Genomic DNA, 19,155 nt, shown 5'->3' on the forward strand with positions numbered 1-19,155 from the left:
CCTATGGTTATAATCAAGATCAGTTATGAGTTTAGTCTTGTCTCACTGCGATAAACCTGTTTGTGATTTTACAAATACTCATTTAATCACATCTGATTATGCAGAGCAGAGATATTATGCAGCGGCTTTTACACGCATCACTAAAGATGGCTTGTGCACGCCTGACTAATGGCAGCTTGTACATACCTCACCTAATAACACATGTAATGTTATATGACACACAGCAGTACTTGTCAGTACTACTGCAGTATAAAACAGATTAAGACTATATTAGTGATATTATGCGTACAGAATCTACAGATGGTAAACAATATTACAGTAGTATTACCGTGGGTCTGTTTGCATTGAATAAAGTTTTTCTGATTTTTATGGTATTCGATTTGAATAAAAGATTATTGTGAGTGTGAATCAATAAGAGTAGCAAACAGGTGCATAAAAGGATCTTCAATCATGCAATAAAATAAAATCATTCTGATATTTTCATGCCAGATTCAGTATTGCAAATGATGTAATTTACAAAGAAATGTGTAATGCTATTGCAGAGGAACAGTCTGATAAACACAGGAATAGTTTCTGTGAATATCTTCCCTTCAATCATGTGTTCTTGATTCAATATTTGTAAAACCCACAAACAGGTTTATGGCAATGAGATAAAGACTAAACTTATACGTATGATATTAATCATCACCACTGGAAATTGTTTTAGACATCATCTTGAATCAATAGTTAAGCTATCAAGTACAGTAACATTTTTATTTCTGTATAAGTACCAGTGTTTGGCCGCAATTTCAAAGGTAACACTCATTTTCAACTCAATGCACTTGGCAACTTGTCCAGCTCCCATTGCAGTACAGTATTCTTCAACTATCGTTAAGTATTCTTCAATTACCTTGAACCTAATTCAGTTATAAACCTTAACCTTGTTCCATAGATTCAGATAGATGGCAAACTAAATTACTCCCTGTTCTCAAAACGGCAAACTGACTACAGCACAAATCATAAAACTTGTGGATGCCTTTAGAGAAAGTTAAAGGCAATTATAAGGTTAAAGAGATATGATAAGCTAACCAATGAGACATGTTTTTATAAATGTTAGTTTGTCTATAAATATGTATGAACCTACAGTATACATGTTTACAGGACTGACTTAATATGGAAGATAGTAGTAGCTTACAACATACTTCTGTCATACCTGCATATATAATACAAACAAGCAGCTGCATAAAATGCTAATTGCTACAGAACTCTCAACTAGCTGTCAGTTCAGCGATTAAATGGAAAACAATGTTGCTGCTTGATTGAAACTACTGCACTATAGGCCTGAGTTAGTTATAATGCTGTACATGCAGACATGAAGAGTGTTACTTAATACTTACTAACAGACTTGTAGTGGTATGTGTAGCGGTTATGTGCAGGTGGTTATGTGTGGTGGTTATGTGTGATGGTTATGTGTGGTGGTATGGTGGTCATGTGTGGTGGTTATGTGTGGTGGTTATGTGATGGTTATGTGTGGTGGTTATGTGCAGGTGGTTATGTGTGGTGGTTATGTGTGGTGGTATGGTGGTTATGTGTGGGGTTATGTGTGGTGGTTATGTGTGGTGGTTATGTTTGGTGGTTATATGGAGGTGGTTATGTGTGGTGGTTATGTGTGGTGGTATGGTGGTTATGTGTGGGGTTATGTGTGGTGGTTATGTTTGGTGGTTATATGGAGGTGGTTATGTGTGGTGGTTATGTGTGGTGGTTATGTGTGGTAGTTATGTGTGGTGGTTATGTGTGGTGGTATGGTGGTTATGTGTGGGGTTATGTGTGGTGGTTATGTTTGGTGGTTATGTGTGGTGATTATGTGTGGTGATTATGTGTGGTGATTATGTGTGGTGGTTATGTGCGGTGGTTATGTGCGGTGGTTATGTGTGGTGGTTATGTGTGGTGGTTATGTGTAGTTGTAATGTGTAGTGGTTATGTGTAGCGGTTGCACCAAGTACTTGGGTACCTGCCAGACTCCCAGTGCAATCACTAGGTACAGTGTGTGCCCGTATTCTAGCAGTGAGGTTTGCTTGTACTCATACATAGTCTCATAGATATGTACTCATTCTAGTATTCAGGGCATTGTGGAATCTAGTCATGTAGAGCAATGTTAAATCAAGGCCAAATCATGGCACATTCATTTATGTACTCATTCTAGACTACATCCATAGTTATCATTTTTGTAACAGGGTTGATTTATATTTTTTTTATATATATTTATTTATAATTTATAATGAACCTATGAATGAACAAAACCTTACCTATCAAAAGATGCAGTAAGGTACCAGCCCGTCATGTTAGTATACGGATGAAGACGTTTATGAACGGTTAAATCTGGAAGGTTTTCCTTCAAGATACCTTCAATCCAACTAAGGGTTGCTATATCTGTCTTCGTAGGGAATGTCAATACAACATGGCAGTCTGTGGTTGGTACAGTTTCAAGGCACAGTTTCTTCTCATGCATGTATTTAGCAGTGTCCTTAATTGTCTGTCCATATTCTTTGGCTGTTGGAAAGAAGGGAAGATCAGGTCTACAAATCAGACTTGTCTTAGCTGAATATTTCTACAAAAATCCACAGATGTCCATTTGCAACATTAAAGATCAAAATGAATCCCGATCAGTATAAAATTTGTAAATATAATGAAAATATGCATGAAAATCCAAAGAACAGTTATTGGACATTACTCTCATTAAAGAAAGATAATAAGCTTTAATCAGTAAATATCTATGGATCAATGACCCTCTACACCATTTCCATCCCTGCCCCCTATACCATCCACTGGTGGTTCCAACTTGTTCCCCTTAAGTGCTTTTACATCAGGTAGCTCTAGCAGTCTCATTATTGCAAGAATGCAGTGTATTCCTTGCTAAAATAATCACCTTAGACAACTACCACTGATTTGTACACACAACAAAAAAAAAACATGTAACTTATTAACTGACATGAACTATTTGACTGAATTAAAGTTATTCCCTAATTACTAATACCTTGGAGAACTGCTTCCTTTGCTTGGCTCTTTGCTCTCTGCTTCAACAATTTGACCTCCATGGTTCTTCTGATGTTCTGTTTTTATTAATTCTGTATACAATCAGCTAACTGAAGCCTCCCCTGGAAAATAAGAGAGGCATCAATAGAATATTGATGTCGTAAGTCATTTTATCTGCTGGTAGTTGTCATCGTATATCATATTGATCTATTACTATTCCATTGAAGATAAACCTCTTTGCTAGACAACAAAGGAAGTATATTCTTACACCAAAGTTCATAGAGAAATGCTTCAGAATGGTTTCAGATCAAATTTCAAAAGCTAAACAGTGCTGCACAGTTTGTGAACATGTACTTGCATGGCTTTCATAATCTTATGACAATCTTGGTGTTCACAACTTTTTGTGGTGAGATAAACTGACTGAGGGAAAACATTTGCATATTTCAGTATGGTAGTAGGTACAGTAATTTGCATGTTCCCTAAATTAGCATTCTGTTATATATTTATGTGTTAAATTTGATATTAAATGACACAATAATGTTGCCTTCATACCATTTTAGTCAGAACAATCTCAATAACGTGTGTATTTATAAGCTAAAGTACAGGGTATTTTGATCACCTCCATGAGGGTGCTCTAAACAACATGTCCCCCTTTAAACACTTAACATTAAGTCACTTTTACTATAGCACTGATAACCAAAAATTTCCATTCAACTAGGTCTGTCTTATGTGGAGCAAGTTGAGTTACATTTACACAACAAGGGAGTTACACAACTCCCTAGACCATTACATATATCGTTATGCTCACTTGTGGGCAGCAACTACTTATGTCACTGATAAAGGTTTTACATATATACAATTACTATGTCAAGATGTTTCAATGTTCAGAAAGGACAGTCTACCTATGTGGAATACAGTCACATTGATGTTCAACAAATACATTGACATTTTCTGTTACCTAATTGATCTAACAAGTCTGCTTTGTCACCAACCCCTTTAACAAAATAAATTTGTTATTAACCCACAAAAAAAGTTTGTCACATACACACACACATGCCATCATCTACATGGATGCCTGTCCCTTTTGAAAGAAAAAAGGAATTATGTTCTTAAGTATAAACCTAAACACAGAGCAAAATCAATGGGATCACCATACAGCCTACCTTCTTCTTCAAGTTTATTTAGTGTTATACGTTAGAACTTATGAGTCTGTTTAATAATTGGTATGCATAACTGGACCTGACTTGTTTTGGTAATTAATCGGGGGTCACACTAATTAGCGTCAACAGGCCGATTTCACGACAACTCACAACAACTCAAGACAACAAGCATAAAGTTTCTCGGAGTTTATATTGATAGTAAACTTACTTGGTGTGAACATATATCAAATATTGCAAACACTGTGGCGAAAAATGTTGGTATCATTTCTAAGTTGAAACACTATTTTCCTCAGAATATTCTTAGAATGCTTTACCAAACATTAGTGTTCCCCCACTTTTCATATTGCTCTATAATCTGGTCTGGCACCCATAATGTTTATCTTCACCCTCTTGAAATCCTACAAAAGAAAGTCATTCGTCACATAACTCATTCTGAATATCGTGAACACACCAGCTCACTTTTCAAATTGCTCAACTTATTAAAATTTAACGATATTGTTAGGCTGAATGTAGCCACATTCTTTTACAAGGCTTGGAATGGCTTACTTCCTGCAGCCTTTCATGACTTATTTACTATTAACAGCGCCATACATAGTCACCGCACTAGAAGTGCCGGTCAAGCACACCACAACTTATGTAATACAACATTTGGTACGTTAAGTTTAAAGAATCGTGCTATGAGGACATGGAATGATCTAACTGCTACTATAAAATCTAAACCATCTAAAGAAACATTTAGAAAAGCACTAAAAAAAGAAGTAATTTCTCAGTATTGATACATCGTTTATATTGTATGTTATTAATTATTCTTTATTAAGACACTAGTTATATTTTCATTTATGTATATATGCTTTTTGTTTGTTTTTTGTTTTCCCTTTCTTTCTTTCTTTCTTTCCTGGGAGTCCTTTACCTTGTTAAGCCTGAATTGGCTTTTTAGAGGACTTCCCTCCACATGTATATATCCAGTGGAAAATCAAATAAATCAAATCAAATCAAATCAAATCAAAATGCCATCAAATACAATTGATGTTATCAGAGTATATCTGGAAAACGTTTAAAACTGACTGGAACCAGCGTGCATACATATTTTTCACGGGAAAAAATGTTTTTGTCGTAAAAATCGCCAACTTTTTCCTAACGTTGAATTACACGACGTGATGCTATTGCGCTTGCGCTATGCCATTGGACCGAACCATTACACTTCAGGTAAGTGCAATTTTTCATTCGAGAATGGTGCCCACACACAAAATAAAATACACGGAGAGAATAATAAAACCAGGCAAAATGATGGTAAGCAAGACTCTGTAAAGTTGATAATCACATGTTAATTACAATGGAAAAACAATAAGAAATATTCATTATTTTTAAAACATTAAATAATTTGATTTGGAGTTCATTCACCATAATTTGGTGCTTTATTACTACGTCAACCCACCTTCCGACACTGTAGTTCCCAAACCTAGCACAAACCAACCCATATTATAATGGTTCGGTCCGATGGCATTGCGCAAGCGCAATAGCATCACGTCGTGTAATTCAACGTTAGGAAAAAGTTGGCGATTTTTACGACAAAAAACATTTTTTCCCGTGAAAAATATGTATGCACGCTGGTTCCAGTCAGTTTTAAACGTGTTTCCAGATATACTCTGATAACATCAATTGTATTTGATGGTATTTTAAACTTGTCTTGAGTTGTCGTGAAATCGGCCTGTTGACGCTAATTAGTGTGACCGTTAATCGGTACGTAGTGCTAATATTATATCGCAATTTAAGGACGTTAACATTAACAATTTCGAGGAAGCAATAAACCTTGAGCAAGATCGAGATACGTGGCGGAGGTTAATCACTGAGCATGTCGGATAGACGAGACTCAACTTACTACTAGTACTACTAGTAGGCCTGGCGATAGGGTTAACAGATGTCGGCATTGCCTATTGGATGCATAGCCTAGTATTAGTAACAACAGGCTCTACATGGATATAAGCACTACTACAAAATGATTTCCACACAGTGATACCAAGGCCTAACGTTAGTCTTTATGGAACCTGGTTCGTGCAATCTGTTCTAAGTATGTTCACCTCCAATTGTTGAGTTAACTAGAAGATAAGACATGAAGTATTCCACTTACACTGTTACAGCGTATTTATTACCTTTGGAGCAGTTTATGTGAATTACAATCCTGAACGTGATACCAGAAAAATTGTAAAGGCTAAAGTTGAACTTGTAGCGGAACACACTACCAATAGTAAGCATTGCAAAACAAAGTTTACTTTGTTGACAAAATTGTGCAAATATTTTCTACAGTGGCCTAGAAACAAAATACGAAGTAAAGTGAAAAAAGAATTATTAGTGGGAATTTTGAATATTAATCCAAAATCTAAAATCTTTTACAGGTAAATTCAAAATAAAAATAAATAATTGAGATATTCAGACGAAACGTCTGAATTACAATTTAATTTTTTGATTCGTAATGACTGTTCATGAGCACCGTAATAATCAGCACACAGGAAGTTAATGTTATACAGGTGCCTAGGGACGTCGGGTGTTGTGTTTTCGTGCAAGTCATGGCTTGGGGTTATTTACAACGTTTGAAATAGAGCAACACGGTATTTGGAATAGACACCCACCGTTTCCGTTGCTATGATTTTGGCAATTTTTTGGGCACTTGCCTTCTCAACCCTCAGCGGAAGTTCGTTATTGGTGAGAGCTGCATCACATAATTAATGTCTTCATATAGGCCTAGGCTAGGCTAATTATTCACTAAGGTTAATGACATTCTTTGGTTATTACCACAAACATCTCTTAATTTATTTTATCTTGAAATCAGTAGATCCTAACGTTATCTTATATGCTGAGTCAATGCTATAAATTTATGTACCATAGCCTCAAGTGCATTGTTACGAACATCCAACTCATTATTCCACCTCTTACAGAAAGGTGGGTGCTACAGTATTCACCCGAATGTCATTTCAATAAGGACGGCGCTCTTGCTTGTTTACCTGATCGTCGATTAAATATTAAATTCATTGGTGCTCATTTACCGGATGGTTGGTTAATCGAGGGTTTCTTACTTTATTAATATGTCTGATGTTATACAAAATCTTTCCATGTTTTACGTATCACAGGAACGGTCATTTCAAGTTGATTATGGAAACGACACATTTCTGAAAGATGGAGAGCCATTTCGCTATGTGTCTGGCAGCATACATTATGCTAGAATCCACCCTGATTACTGGCAAGACCGCTTACAAAAGATGTATTCTGCAGGACTAAATGCCATTGAACTGTAAGTGTCACATAACAACTGTAAGAAGCAAGGTTTGGGCCAGACAGAAAAATCTTTGCAATGACAATAGCATTGAGCTCATGGCATCCAGTTATGGCCATAAGACAATCTGTTCCATTGATATATGTGGTACACCCTGGCTAATTGAGATCAAAGCAATATATTGAAACTACAGTGTATGCTTCTATGCTCATCAATACGTATACCTAACTGATATATTTAAACCTTCTGATATTGATGCTAATTACGTACTGACTTATCACTGATAAACCAGGCCACTACTAGGATTTGTTAACAGAGCCCTTTTTCAAATTCCATTCAGAATGTTTCAGAAATTGCTCCAGAGGACCTTTAGGCTCTTTGACCAAAAAAAAATTAAAATCATACAAATAATAAATCTAAGTTGCACCAGAGTTGTTTTGACCTTTGCTCCCTGATAGTGCATCAACTTGGTCAACTTTGCACATCACATTTAAGGCATTGCTTGTGACTTATCTTTCAGATTTATTCTACAATGTGAGATCTTTTTCATTCCTGGACAAGGTTTCATATTATAATATGATAATATGATATATATCTGTGGAGAATGTAATGTTTCTTCTTTTGTGACACCTGGTTATTATTTAAATCTCATATGACAATGTGTCAAAGTACTATAAATTATATATTTAATGCTCCAATTTTTAGTGATCAATGTTCAATTTATCATGCAGATACATCCCATGGAACCTTCATGAGCCTAATCCTGGTGAATATAACTTTGAAGGAGGTGCGGACCTTTTGAAGTTCTTGAGACTAGCTAATGAAACGGGACTTCTAGTTATCTTGAGACCGGGTCCATATATGTGCTCTGAGTGGGATCTGGTGAGCAACAATTTTCTCTCTGCAGTGGAACAGTACTTCAATCTACTGTGGGTTGCATTGCCATGACAATACGTTAAAGGCATTGAAGACTCGCGCACAAAGAAACGTCTCATGCCGGTAACCTGACCTAGTTTCGAATGTGGTGTAACAGAAGTGTTAGACACCACCATCCATCCCAGAAAGTACACACACAGCTTGCTACCGTCGGTAATTAGACACTAGTGTATAGTCCATACATGCAGCTAGGGTCAATACCCACAACACAGTGTACATAGCAGCGATAACCAGGTATCACGTTTCATTACTGTCTGCATTTTGCAGTGACAAGAAAAAAAACTGCATTTTCAAGCAACGGAAAGTTAACTTTTTCAGATGGCGGCACACGGTTTGGGGCGAGTCTTCAATGCCTTTAAAGAAAACGATTGGTCATTAACCCATGTAGGGATGTAGCTTTCCATTGACAAAACAGGAATGGTTTCCATCCCTTCTGCTCCTCCTTATCTTCCATGCCCTCATTTTTGAAATGTTTGTCTTGTGTAAGGAACACCAATCTGTATTCTAATAAACTGAAGGTATAATACTGAGGTCATTTAGATGTTGGGATTAATATAGAAGGAATGATGTACAGTAGACTACAGTACATGTGACACTGTAACACCATAAGTTAAACAGGGTACTTCATGTGTTTCAAATTACATGGTACATTCATGGTTCATACACAGGTGCGTATCCAGGGGGGGGGGCGTTGGGGGCGCGCGCCCCCTGGGTAAGAAAAAGAGGAGAGAAAAAAAGAGAAGAAAAAAGGGAAAAGGAGGGGGAAAAAAGAAAAGGAGAAGAGAAAGGAAGGGAAAAGAAAAAGAAAAAAGAGAGAAAAAGGAGAAAAGGAGGGAGTAGAAGATAGCCAAGACCTCGGGAAGAGAAAGAGGAACAGTCATAGTTAAAGCGCTGATCCCTATTATATACACAGGGTAGCCAGTGACAGGTCAAGGATTACGGAGGGGGTGTGCGCCTCACCCTACCCCTTACACCAACAACTCCATTTTTGACGTTTTTTTCCCTCTCTCACTAATGTATCTATATAAATACTATATATGATCTATCATAACGCGTGTGTGTGTATGGACGCCTTAAACAATTGTACAATTGTGCTATATGGAACCAACTGTGGCTGGTCTTGAACTCGACGGGGTCGTCGGGAACATGACGCATTTCGGGAAGGGGGCGACCGCCCCCCCCCCCCCCGAGCAAATTTTCTTTATGACATCGCTAGTAATTTCAAAGTAGACAATGCTTAGGTGCAACTTACAAGGCCTGGGAAGTGTCATTTCCAGCGATCTGGGAGGCAATTTCGGCCAAAATTTTTCTTGTACGCTTCGCGCCAACCCATGGTGGCGCTTCGCTTAGATAGTTTGCATACAGGCTTCGCCTCTCCCTTGGCAATTACTCGCTACACGCCTGTTCGAATTTGTAAAGCAAAGAGCAGATATAACATCATATCAGTGAGCAATGAAATGCCTGTTCCACGATGAACAGCCTCAAAAACTGTCTATGTGTGTAGTCGAAGGCGTAGCCCAATTGGATTTGGGGCTGTAACGACTTGCCCGAAAAAAGCCAAAATTTTTCAAGCGCTTTGCGCGCGCTCAACATATCTATGCCAATATCATATAAGCAAGCATCGGTCATTACATTGCATGGCATCGTGTACCGCACGGTCCGTGAAAGTAGCACAGTATACCGCCGGATGCTAATGTAAACAAACAAATGTCTTATGTAGATGGAGAAAAAGCATACAAATCCATTTATGTCAAACTCTCTTTTACAGTAGTAATGTCGGCCAATCTTAGAACTTTATTTTTATTACCAAGGAGATAATTTTTAAGCTATTCATTGCTATTTATTTTTCTCTCAGTAGGTGCCCGAAAAAAATGGGAAAAAATTGGTTGCGGGGCGGGGGGGTAGGGGCTGCAGCCCCGCCTCCTACGGGACCTACGCCTATGTGTGTAGTGTTCGGTTTCGATATACCTGATATCGGAAATATCTGCTATTTTTCATTTCCTTCAACCAAGTTTTATAATAGCCATAATAAGAGGTTGCAATATTTCTACACCAATAAATTAACTGTGTCGGAATTTTCGACAATTTCCTCACCAACATTCTTCATCATACTTTCCTCTACTCGTGCAATTTGTACCTGTCTATTAGGGCTTGAAGGAGGTTTTTCCCTATTGGTTGTCCATAGACTGAATTTTGTGCAACATTATGGGTATGTTTTGAAGTGATTTTTATTCACGAGAAATGTGAATTTTCAAATTCTCAACAAATAATGGGCTTAAAACCTTGAAAAGTGGGGCTTTCGGATATTGTGGGCCGTGACGTAGAATCGCCTACAAAAGCAATGATCCATAGGACATGCAATGAGGTCGAACATGATGTGTGACTGGTGACAATCTTCAAAAAGGTTATGGATGGAAAAAAAATTGAGAAATACTTGGTTCTCAGGCAAAAGTGTACATTTGGTTGCTCATTTTCAAGCCCGAGAAGTGTCATTTCCGGTGATCTGGGGGGTATCAAAACCAGAAATTTTCTTGTACGCTCCGCGCCAACCGATGGTGGCGCTCCGCTTAGATAGTAATTCGCGCCCCCCGGGTTAGAAAATCCTGGATACGCGCCTGATACATGTATGTGGAATAAATGATTCAATGAAGGTACTATCTTAATTGGATCCTGGGGAACTTGGTCTGTTTGTTAACATTGTCTGAAACTTGCAACGTAGCATGAGCAACTGCTGAAATAGTTATTTTGACGACAAATATTGTTCCAATATTTTAGTTTAATTCATTGTTCTCTAAAGTTGTGTTAAATTTACTTGTCAATTTTCTGTTGATGATTTTACATGATGTTATAACTTTGAGATGTACTTATTTGTTACAGGAGGAAGCTGGACTACATGTGATGCAAGTTATAACTTAGTATACATTGCACGGTTTGCTTTTGTTGTTCCTTTTAGGGAGGACTACCAGCATGGCTCTTAAAACACACCAGCATAGCTCTACGAACTTCAGACGAAAGTAAGAAGTTATGAATAACTAAATTGCATTTTGATGGTAGACTGATAACATTTCTTTCTTTCCTGCAGTTGACCCTTTCTCATTGGTTGCTTAATATTATGGGGTCTAATTAAAATTCGTGTTTGGTTCAGATGGTCTTCAATATTAAAAGTTCTATAAATTTCCTGCAGTCAAGCTACTGAATGCTATGACTAGGGTCTACCACACCTTGACAAGACACTCATTGATTAAGCCACATGTTATACTCTGAAGAGTTATGAGGACTTCCTTCATGAATAGTATTTTGACTTTTATCAGTTAGTTGATGAGCTGTATTATTGGTAAATTTTTGTAAAAACAGACAGAAAAAAGAAGCAGCTTGTAACAAGTAAAAACAAAGCTGCTGTTTCTAACCTTTTCTTTTGGGCGGCGTTGGAGGTTGTTCAATTGATGTACCCTTAGGGTCTGGAAATACTTTCCCTTTTCTGTTGACTTTTGTGCATTGTAAAATGGACATATTTCAATTGATGGTGTCTTACAGGCCTCGTCTTTTATATTCTACATGTTCTATAGAAATCACACTATAGATAGTTCGGTGTGCTGTTTACATTTGGTGTATGATATCAATTGCCCTCCACCAAAACATAACATTTTTTTATTTTTATACCATCTGCGTTCAATCATAGTACATTCATTTAATGTGTGCCATGATGTTCGATCATACTCCCATGAGGCCATGACTCAAAACACAAGGCCTGGTCTTATTTGTGTAAAATTTCTATTTTCTTAATCCCTTGTCTTCGATAATGTTGATAAAGTAGTATTCTTTGCAGTTTTAATATGAATTTTAAGTGTAAATATTTCTTGAATCATCTGTGTCAATTGTGTTTTAGGAAGACCAACCAACAATTAGATGTCTTAATAACATAAAATTTGACGAAAGCATTCCTTGCAATGTTTGTCAATGTTGATAGTCATTTTAAGTTTAAATGTTCCTTAACTTTAACATGAATATTCAATAATCTCTAACACTTCAAATGATAATTGGGCCAATTATATGTCTCCCCTTGTTACTATAGATTATTTACAGCCAGCGACCAAGTGGATGAACAAACTTCTTTCAATGGTGAAGCCATTTCTGTACAAATATGGCGGTCCTATTATTCTAGTACAAGTAAGTTTTCTGTTTAATTGTTGTGGTCTGTTGAGATATTGAGCCGTAAATAAATGCTGGCAGTGTTAATGCAAAATAATTCAAAGCTGAAGTTTGCAGTTGTTATACCAACATTTGTCATTCCTAGCAAGCCATGCAATATTAACACATAATTTGTTAATTATATAATTATTTTTTTTGAAAATGTCATTGCCATGATGGTTTCAAGTACCAGCCTATTGTTGTTTAATATTTGTGTATCGTATCTCCAGCTTGTGGCAAACTCAAAGTAAAATTAATCTTTAATTTTATAAATTTACATAAACAATGTGAGATACCCATCCATTCCATTTAATCTTGTACATTTAACTGGTACATTGGTTCTTAAGAATGATGCCTTCTATTTGTAACAACTTCTGTTCAGAATATACAACTTAGGCTAGGAACATAGTTCAAGGACTAGTATTTTTGTAAGAAGCTAAGCATTGCAAGTAGCACATTTTGGTGTGCCCTGAGGATTAAATGGTGACAGAAAGTGTGTGCATGTTGGTAACACAGCTAGCTGCTTTGAATTTTGACAATAGAGTAACCATGGCAACTAAATCTCAAGCACATCTTTTGAATTAAGTCAGCTGTTCAAAATTTAGATAATTTTTTTTTTTTAAAGTTTGTCCAAGGGACTTGAGGTGAGTTGGAATGTTGGGTTAATTTGTTTTCTTCATTTATGGATTTCTTGTTCACAAATTGCATATTTATCAATCCATCTTTTGTTGGATAATTTCTCAGTAACTGTAAAGCTGAGTATTGCATGGACTGATTTTATATTTTTTTCCTTTCCTATTTTCCCTGGACTGATTTAATCTTAATTAAGTGATTTTTCTGACCATTTCTACCTTTTATGTTTCTTTCTGACCAAATCACAGATTGAAAATGAATATGGAAGCTACCCAGCATGTGATTACACCTACATGGAATATTTGCATAAATTATTTGTGAATGTTCTGGGAGATGATGTTGTTTACTTCACAACGGATGGACCTTCTAAGAGCATGTTAACTTGTGGAATGATCAAAGGAGTGTTAGCAACCATTGATTTTAGAGCAGGTACTCCTTAATTTTAGTTGCAAATTAATTCTTAATGATAAAGTAACAAAATGAGTAGGAAAAAAAGTTTGTAGGAAGACAAATTTTGAACAAGCAGAAATTTATTATGGGTAGAAAAAGTCATGTTAGGAATACAAGACTTCTGCTTTACCGCTAGGGCCTCGAGTAAAGTTGTGAAGTTTAATCTATGGAGATATTGCAACGTCTGAAGTCACAAACTTGACTCAAGTCATGAAAATTGCTGATTTTGATTGGATATAACCTTAGATAGTATGACATCATTTACAACTCATCTTGTGTAATCAAGATTCCTATCCCAATTTCATATTAAACATATGATTTTTATTGTTTATTAAATAGTTGTAGATTTATTTGTTTACTTCAGTACAAAGAGGAATGTAAATTGAGATAATGAAGCTCCTACATAATTCCTTTCAGCCTTCTCCATTCCCTCTTTCTAACTTGAAAATTATAATGAATCTTACAATTTTCCTCCAAGTGGCAATATTGGTATTGTTCAGATATCAAAAGGTTTACTTAAAACCGTACCCATTTCTAGAAGAGGAAGCCAGAGTTATATTAACTTGATGGGTTTTTGTGTCTTAAATTGATTTCAGTTGAGAATGCTACTGCCCATTTTGACTTACTTCGATCCTTTCAGCCCAACGGTCCATTGGTAAGAACATGTTCTCAACAATTTGAATCAAAGATTTCAAACATGTTTTATGCCTCCTACAATTGAGGGGTGTTTCCTTGTTTCTAATCAAAGGCTAATATACATAGACAATTTGTGTTTGTATCTTAATAAATTTTCATATCAGAGAAGGGTGTGCTTCTATTAATCTTTCAGAGACTGTGCTCTGAGAATCCCCAGTCGGTCCTTGAAAACATTTTGAAAGTCTTGAAATTTTGAGCGCAAACTGGTCCACAAGGGTGCTGCATAAAATAAATGTTTGAGGTCCTTGAAGTAGAATGGGCTCTTAATTTTATTAACTGTGGATTTTCTGTCTGTGAATGTCGAGATGGAACAAGTCTAAAACTACCATCCCGGGCAAAGAACAGACATTTTCCTGATTTCAGCCTGATCCATGAATGGGTTGAGGTCAATGATGATACTCCTTATATTTAGGGGTGGGGGGTAGGGGGGTCTGAGAAAACACTTTTTAATTGTACCTGGGGATGCATAGATGAAACAAAAGTATTGGAGTATGAAGTGAGAACTCATTATAGAAAACTCAGGAATGGAATTGCACTTTATTAGAAGTATAAGTTTTGTTAAAAAGTTTTTTCCCCTTCATCAAGTCAACTGTGACTTTACTTCAGTTTTGAGTTGTTCCGCTGTTGTTCTGCTATCAGAAATCCGATCACATCAAATGTGATTGAATAATATCAAAATGCCAGTTTCTTGTTTGCATCAACAAATCCACCCAGAAAACTGAATAATATGTTAAGTAAAGATGAGTTAGTTGGTGTCTGATTCTTCGTTCTTTCTACAGGTCAATTCTGAATTCTACACCGGTTGGTTAGACCACTGGGGGGAACCTCATCAAACTTTATCAACTTCTATTTTCACCAAGAGTCTTGATAATTTACTTTCAATGGGTGTTAATGTAAATATGTAAGTACAAAATATGATATTCTTTCTTCTATTGTGTAAAAGAACAAAGAGACGACTTTGATTCATATTAGCAATTAAACTTGAAGGTCAGGTGGTAAGATAGTAGAAGTTCATTATTTCATTAATTTCATTTGTTTATTCCAGTACAAATATAATCATATTTATAAATAGGAGTATGAACTATAATAAAATATTTAAAAAATATACATATAGATTTCAAAGGTCATTTTACTGATTCCCAAATATGGTTGAAAGATGAAGCATGGTGATGCACCCTTGGTCAAGCTTCTATACCCCATTGATTATCTACCCCAGACTCCTCACTGACACAACCAGTTGTTTGATTTTACCTTTGTCAATTTCTGGGAATAACTTTGAGATTAAATTCATAGGAAAGTTAGATGACCTTAAATTGACTGTAACTTTAAATCTTACTAACCAGGGTAGTAAATTCCAAAGTTGATTGAAAGTAGATTAAAACTTAGTCCTATTAGGGTAAATCATCCCTGACATGAAGGTTTTGCTTATTCCCAGAAGTTTCGCAGGTAAGGGAGATCTGTGTGGACATTAATGATCGTAGGAATCCATGAAAATCTTTACTTTTACACAGCAGTTGGTTAGGCAGATTTGACAAAGCTTACGAAGTACGACTGAATGTGTACCACAATTAACATCACCTATTTATGCTATAGGTACATGTTTGAAGGTGGAACAAACTTTGCGTTTTGGACCGGTGGGAATTACAAGAATGGAATGTACCGCCCTCAGTGTTCAACTCACGATTACGATGCTCCGTTATCTGAAGCAGGCGACCCAACGGAAAAGTACTATGCAATACGAGAAGTAATATCAAAGGTACTATGCAATACGAGAAGTAATATCAAAGGTACTATACAATACGAGAAGTCATATAAAAAGTACTATGCAATAAGAGAAGTAATATCAGAGGTATTATGCAATACGAGAAGTAATATCATAGGTACTATACAATACGAGAAGTAATATCAAAGGTACTATGCAATACGAGAAGTAATATCAAAGGTACTATGCAATACGAGAAGTAATATCAAAGGTACTATGCAATATGATAAGTAATATCATAGGTACTATACAATACGAGAAGTAATATCAAAGGTACTATGCAATACGAGAAGTAATATCAAAGGTACTATACAATACGAGAAGTCATATAAAAAGTACTATGCAATAAGAGAAGTAATATCAAAGGTACTATGCAATACGAGAAGTAATATCAAAGGTACTATACAATACGAGAAGTCATATAAAAAGTACTATGCAATAAGAGAAGTAATATCAAAGGTACTATGCAATACGAGAAGTAATATCAAAGGTACTATGCAATACGAGAAGTAATATCAAAGGTACTAGGCAATATGAAAAGCACTATCAAAGGTACTATGCAATACGAGAAGTAATATCAAAGGTACTAGGCAATATGAAAAGCACTATCAAAGGTACTATGCAATATGATAAGTAATATCAAAGGTACGAGAGGGGCCCATCCACATCTGTCTATATCTTTCATCCTCCATTTCTTCTATTCATGCAGATTTACTTGAAAGTATTTTTTAATTTTTGGGATTTTCTACTTTTGGCAATCTCCTGGGTGTGAGGGTGTAGTTTTCTTAAGACATTACTGCCATGTCTTTGTTACATTCAGTTACTGTAGATATATTAGGGACTAATCATTAGTTAACTAAAAGTACAACATTTTCATTTTAATTTGTTGGAAACTTTTGAGAATCCTCCTTTTATTTATTTGCTATTACTTGCAGGCAGGCAGGGTCATAGCTGCAGTACTTTCAGCTGAAGTTTTGGGTGTACGATAATATATGTTTTTTCTTCTTTCTTTCTCTGTAGTATTTACCCCTGCCTCCACAACCTGTTCCTCAGTCAACTCCCAAAGCTTCTTATAATGCTATGAATATGCAGTTCTTTGGCTCATTACTTGATGTATTACAAATTATATCACCACATGGACCAATCAAAAGCAAATACCCGGTTACTATGGAGATGTTAAATCAGGTATTTATATGTTAGGTTTTCATTCCTTAATGAGTACATTTTATTGAGTTAAGTTTTATTTCAATATGTTTGATAATCTAGATTTTAATCAGTGGGGTTTGTAGAGATCAGTTGAACATAACATAATGAATTCAATGCCTGCTTTAAATTAACTGCATTAAAGTAGATTGTTTTCATTCCAATTTGTAATAAAATCACTTTTTGTAAACTTTTACCATATTTATGTTTATGATCCAATGTTTGTCTCTCTCTCTATTACAGTATCATGGGTTTATGCTTTACAGAACCACCGTCCCAACCGAGGCTGCTACTACTGGTCTGCTGAACTGCTCAGGGATTCGGGATAGAGGCTATGTAATGGTCAATGGGGTATGGATTGTACAAGCTCATTATGTTGATTAGTTTACTTCTTAATCAACAAGTCAGGGTCAATGGGGTATGGATTGTACAAGCTCATTATGTTGATTAGTGTACTTCTTAATCAACAATTCAGGATAGAGGCTATGTAATGGTCAATGGGGTATGGATTGTACAAGCTCATTATGTTGATTAGTTTACTTCTTAATCAACAAGTCAGGGTCAATGGGGTATGTATTGTACAAGCTCATTATGTTGATAAGTGTACTTCTTAATCAACAATTCAGGATAGAGGCTATGTAATGGTCAATGGGGTATGGATTGTACAAGCTCATTATGTTGATTAGTGTACTTATTAATCAACAATTCAGGATAGAGGCTATACTATGTGATGTCATATTAGTTAGATGTTATGGTATTCTATGCTATACTATGTGATGTCATGTCATGTTAGATGTTATGATATATTGTTACATTACATCATGTCATGTTATATTATGCTATGTTACTATTCACAGATCAGTCAAGGTGTGTTGGAGAGGATTACTAACCCAAACATCAATATAACATTCAAATCTGGCGACACTCTGGACATTTTAGTGGAGAACCAGGGACACATTAACTATGGAATTGGCATGTATGATCCTAAGGTAATGACAACATTTGCAAATCAAGATTTTCACCAAAATGTTTTCAAAGTTTGGATTATTACTTTGTAATTAATTTGTTTTCCAGCTGTACTTTACAGATGATTTTAGGCACAAAATTATGCCTGATATTTTGCAGACTGTTCAAAGAACTGATATTAGTCCGGGCTGTATTACTATGACCACAGCTTTGGGTTCATTAATTAAACGTGACTCCACTAATTAGTTAACACACGTAAATATGTTAACAACAGATTACATATTTGTCAAGTACAGAGAATATTGAGGAACAGATGTCATCAGCAGTTTAGTCTTAAAGGAGTATTCCTTTGATTTAAACTCTTTTGAATCTGAATTTCTTGACACTGGAACAGCTACAGAATCATTACTAGCAACCAAACTTTTCTTTTTCTTTAGAAAATGTCATATCAAGGGTAAAGTTCTGTCAGAAATCATCCATGTAAGAGACAGAAACAATCATTGCCTCCCCCACCCCCACCCACAATTTAAGTAGACCCTTAACATGACTTTGCATGGTATCTGTTGATAATAGATCATCTATTATCTTTGCAGGGAATTTACAGCAATGTTACTTTAAATGGTACCTTGCTGTTGAATTGGTCGATGTATCCGTTGACTATTGACAAAATTATACTAGAGATTAAGAAGAACAGCCACAGAAGTACAATACGAGAACCGCCTGCCATTAACATCCCTTCGTTTTACTACTCTGAGGTGATCCTTGACCCTAATAATGACACCTTCCTGGACCCAATGGGTTGGTCAAAGGTAAGTGTTTATCATTTGTTCTTACTGAAACAGTTACAGTTCACAATAATGCTCAGCAAATGATAGGGTGAA

At 36.0% G+C, this 19,155-nt stretch overlaps 2 protein-coding genes across 6 annotated transcripts in view; one reads left to right on the top strand and one right to left on the bottom strand.

Annotated features, from left to right (window-relative positions):
• The window catches only part of LOC139958618 (anoctamin-8-like), a 17,245-nt gene extending 10,775 nt beyond the window's left edge, over positions 1–6,470 (bottom strand). Inside the window, exons 1-3 of one of the 4 annotated variants that reach the window (XM_071955819.1) lie at positions 6,323–6,470; positions 3,014–3,134; positions 2,286–2,529 (exon numbers count right to left, since the gene is read on the bottom strand). In XM_071955819.1, the coding sequence (XP_071811920.1) occupies positions 2,286–2,529; positions 3,014–3,074 (305 nt within the window). In that variant the 5' untranslated portion in view covers positions 3,075–3,134; positions 6,323–6,470. Of the gene's footprint in view, positions 1–2,285; positions 2,530–3,013; positions 3,135–6,145; positions 6,170–6,300 lie in introns of those variants that run through there. The other 3 variants (XM_071955820.1, XM_071955821.1, XM_071955822.1) reach the window with 3 other exon arrangements.
• Positions 1–19,155, top strand: part of LOC139958619 (beta-galactosidase-like) — a 28,370-nt gene that overhangs the window by 6,871 nt on the left and 2,344 nt on the right. The window contains exons 1-13 of one of the 2 annotated variants that reach the window (XM_071955823.1): positions 6,670–6,872; positions 7,298–7,458; positions 8,172–8,322; positions 11,330–11,390; positions 12,449–12,543; positions 13,446–13,626; positions 14,244–14,302; positions 15,123–15,244; positions 15,937–16,099; positions 17,126–17,290; positions 17,552–17,659; positions 18,166–18,297; positions 18,868–19,083. In XM_071955823.1, the coding sequence (XP_071811924.1) occupies positions 6,813–6,872; positions 7,298–7,458; positions 8,172–8,322; positions 11,330–11,390; positions 12,449–12,543; positions 13,446–13,626; positions 14,244–14,302; positions 15,123–15,244; positions 15,937–16,099; positions 17,126–17,290; positions 17,552–17,659; positions 18,166–18,297; positions 18,868–19,083 (1,674 nt within the window). In that variant the 5' untranslated portion in view covers positions 6,670–6,812. Of the gene's footprint in view, positions 1–6,669; positions 6,873–7,297; positions 7,459–8,171; positions 8,323–11,329; positions 11,391–12,448; positions 12,544–13,445; positions 13,627–14,243; positions 14,303–15,122; positions 15,245–15,936; positions 16,100–17,125; positions 17,291–17,551; positions 17,660–18,165; positions 18,298–18,867; positions 19,084–19,155 lie in introns of those variants that run through there. The other variant, XM_071955824.1, reaches the window with a different exon arrangement.

Source organism: Apostichopus japonicus, chromosome 18 (genome assembly GCF_037975245.1).
Source record: "Apostichopus japonicus isolate 1M-3 chromosome 18, ASM3797524v1, whole genome shotgun sequence".
Lineage (NCBI taxonomy): Eukaryota > Metazoa > Echinodermata > Holothuroidea > Aspidochirotida > Stichopodidae > Apostichopus > Apostichopus japonicus.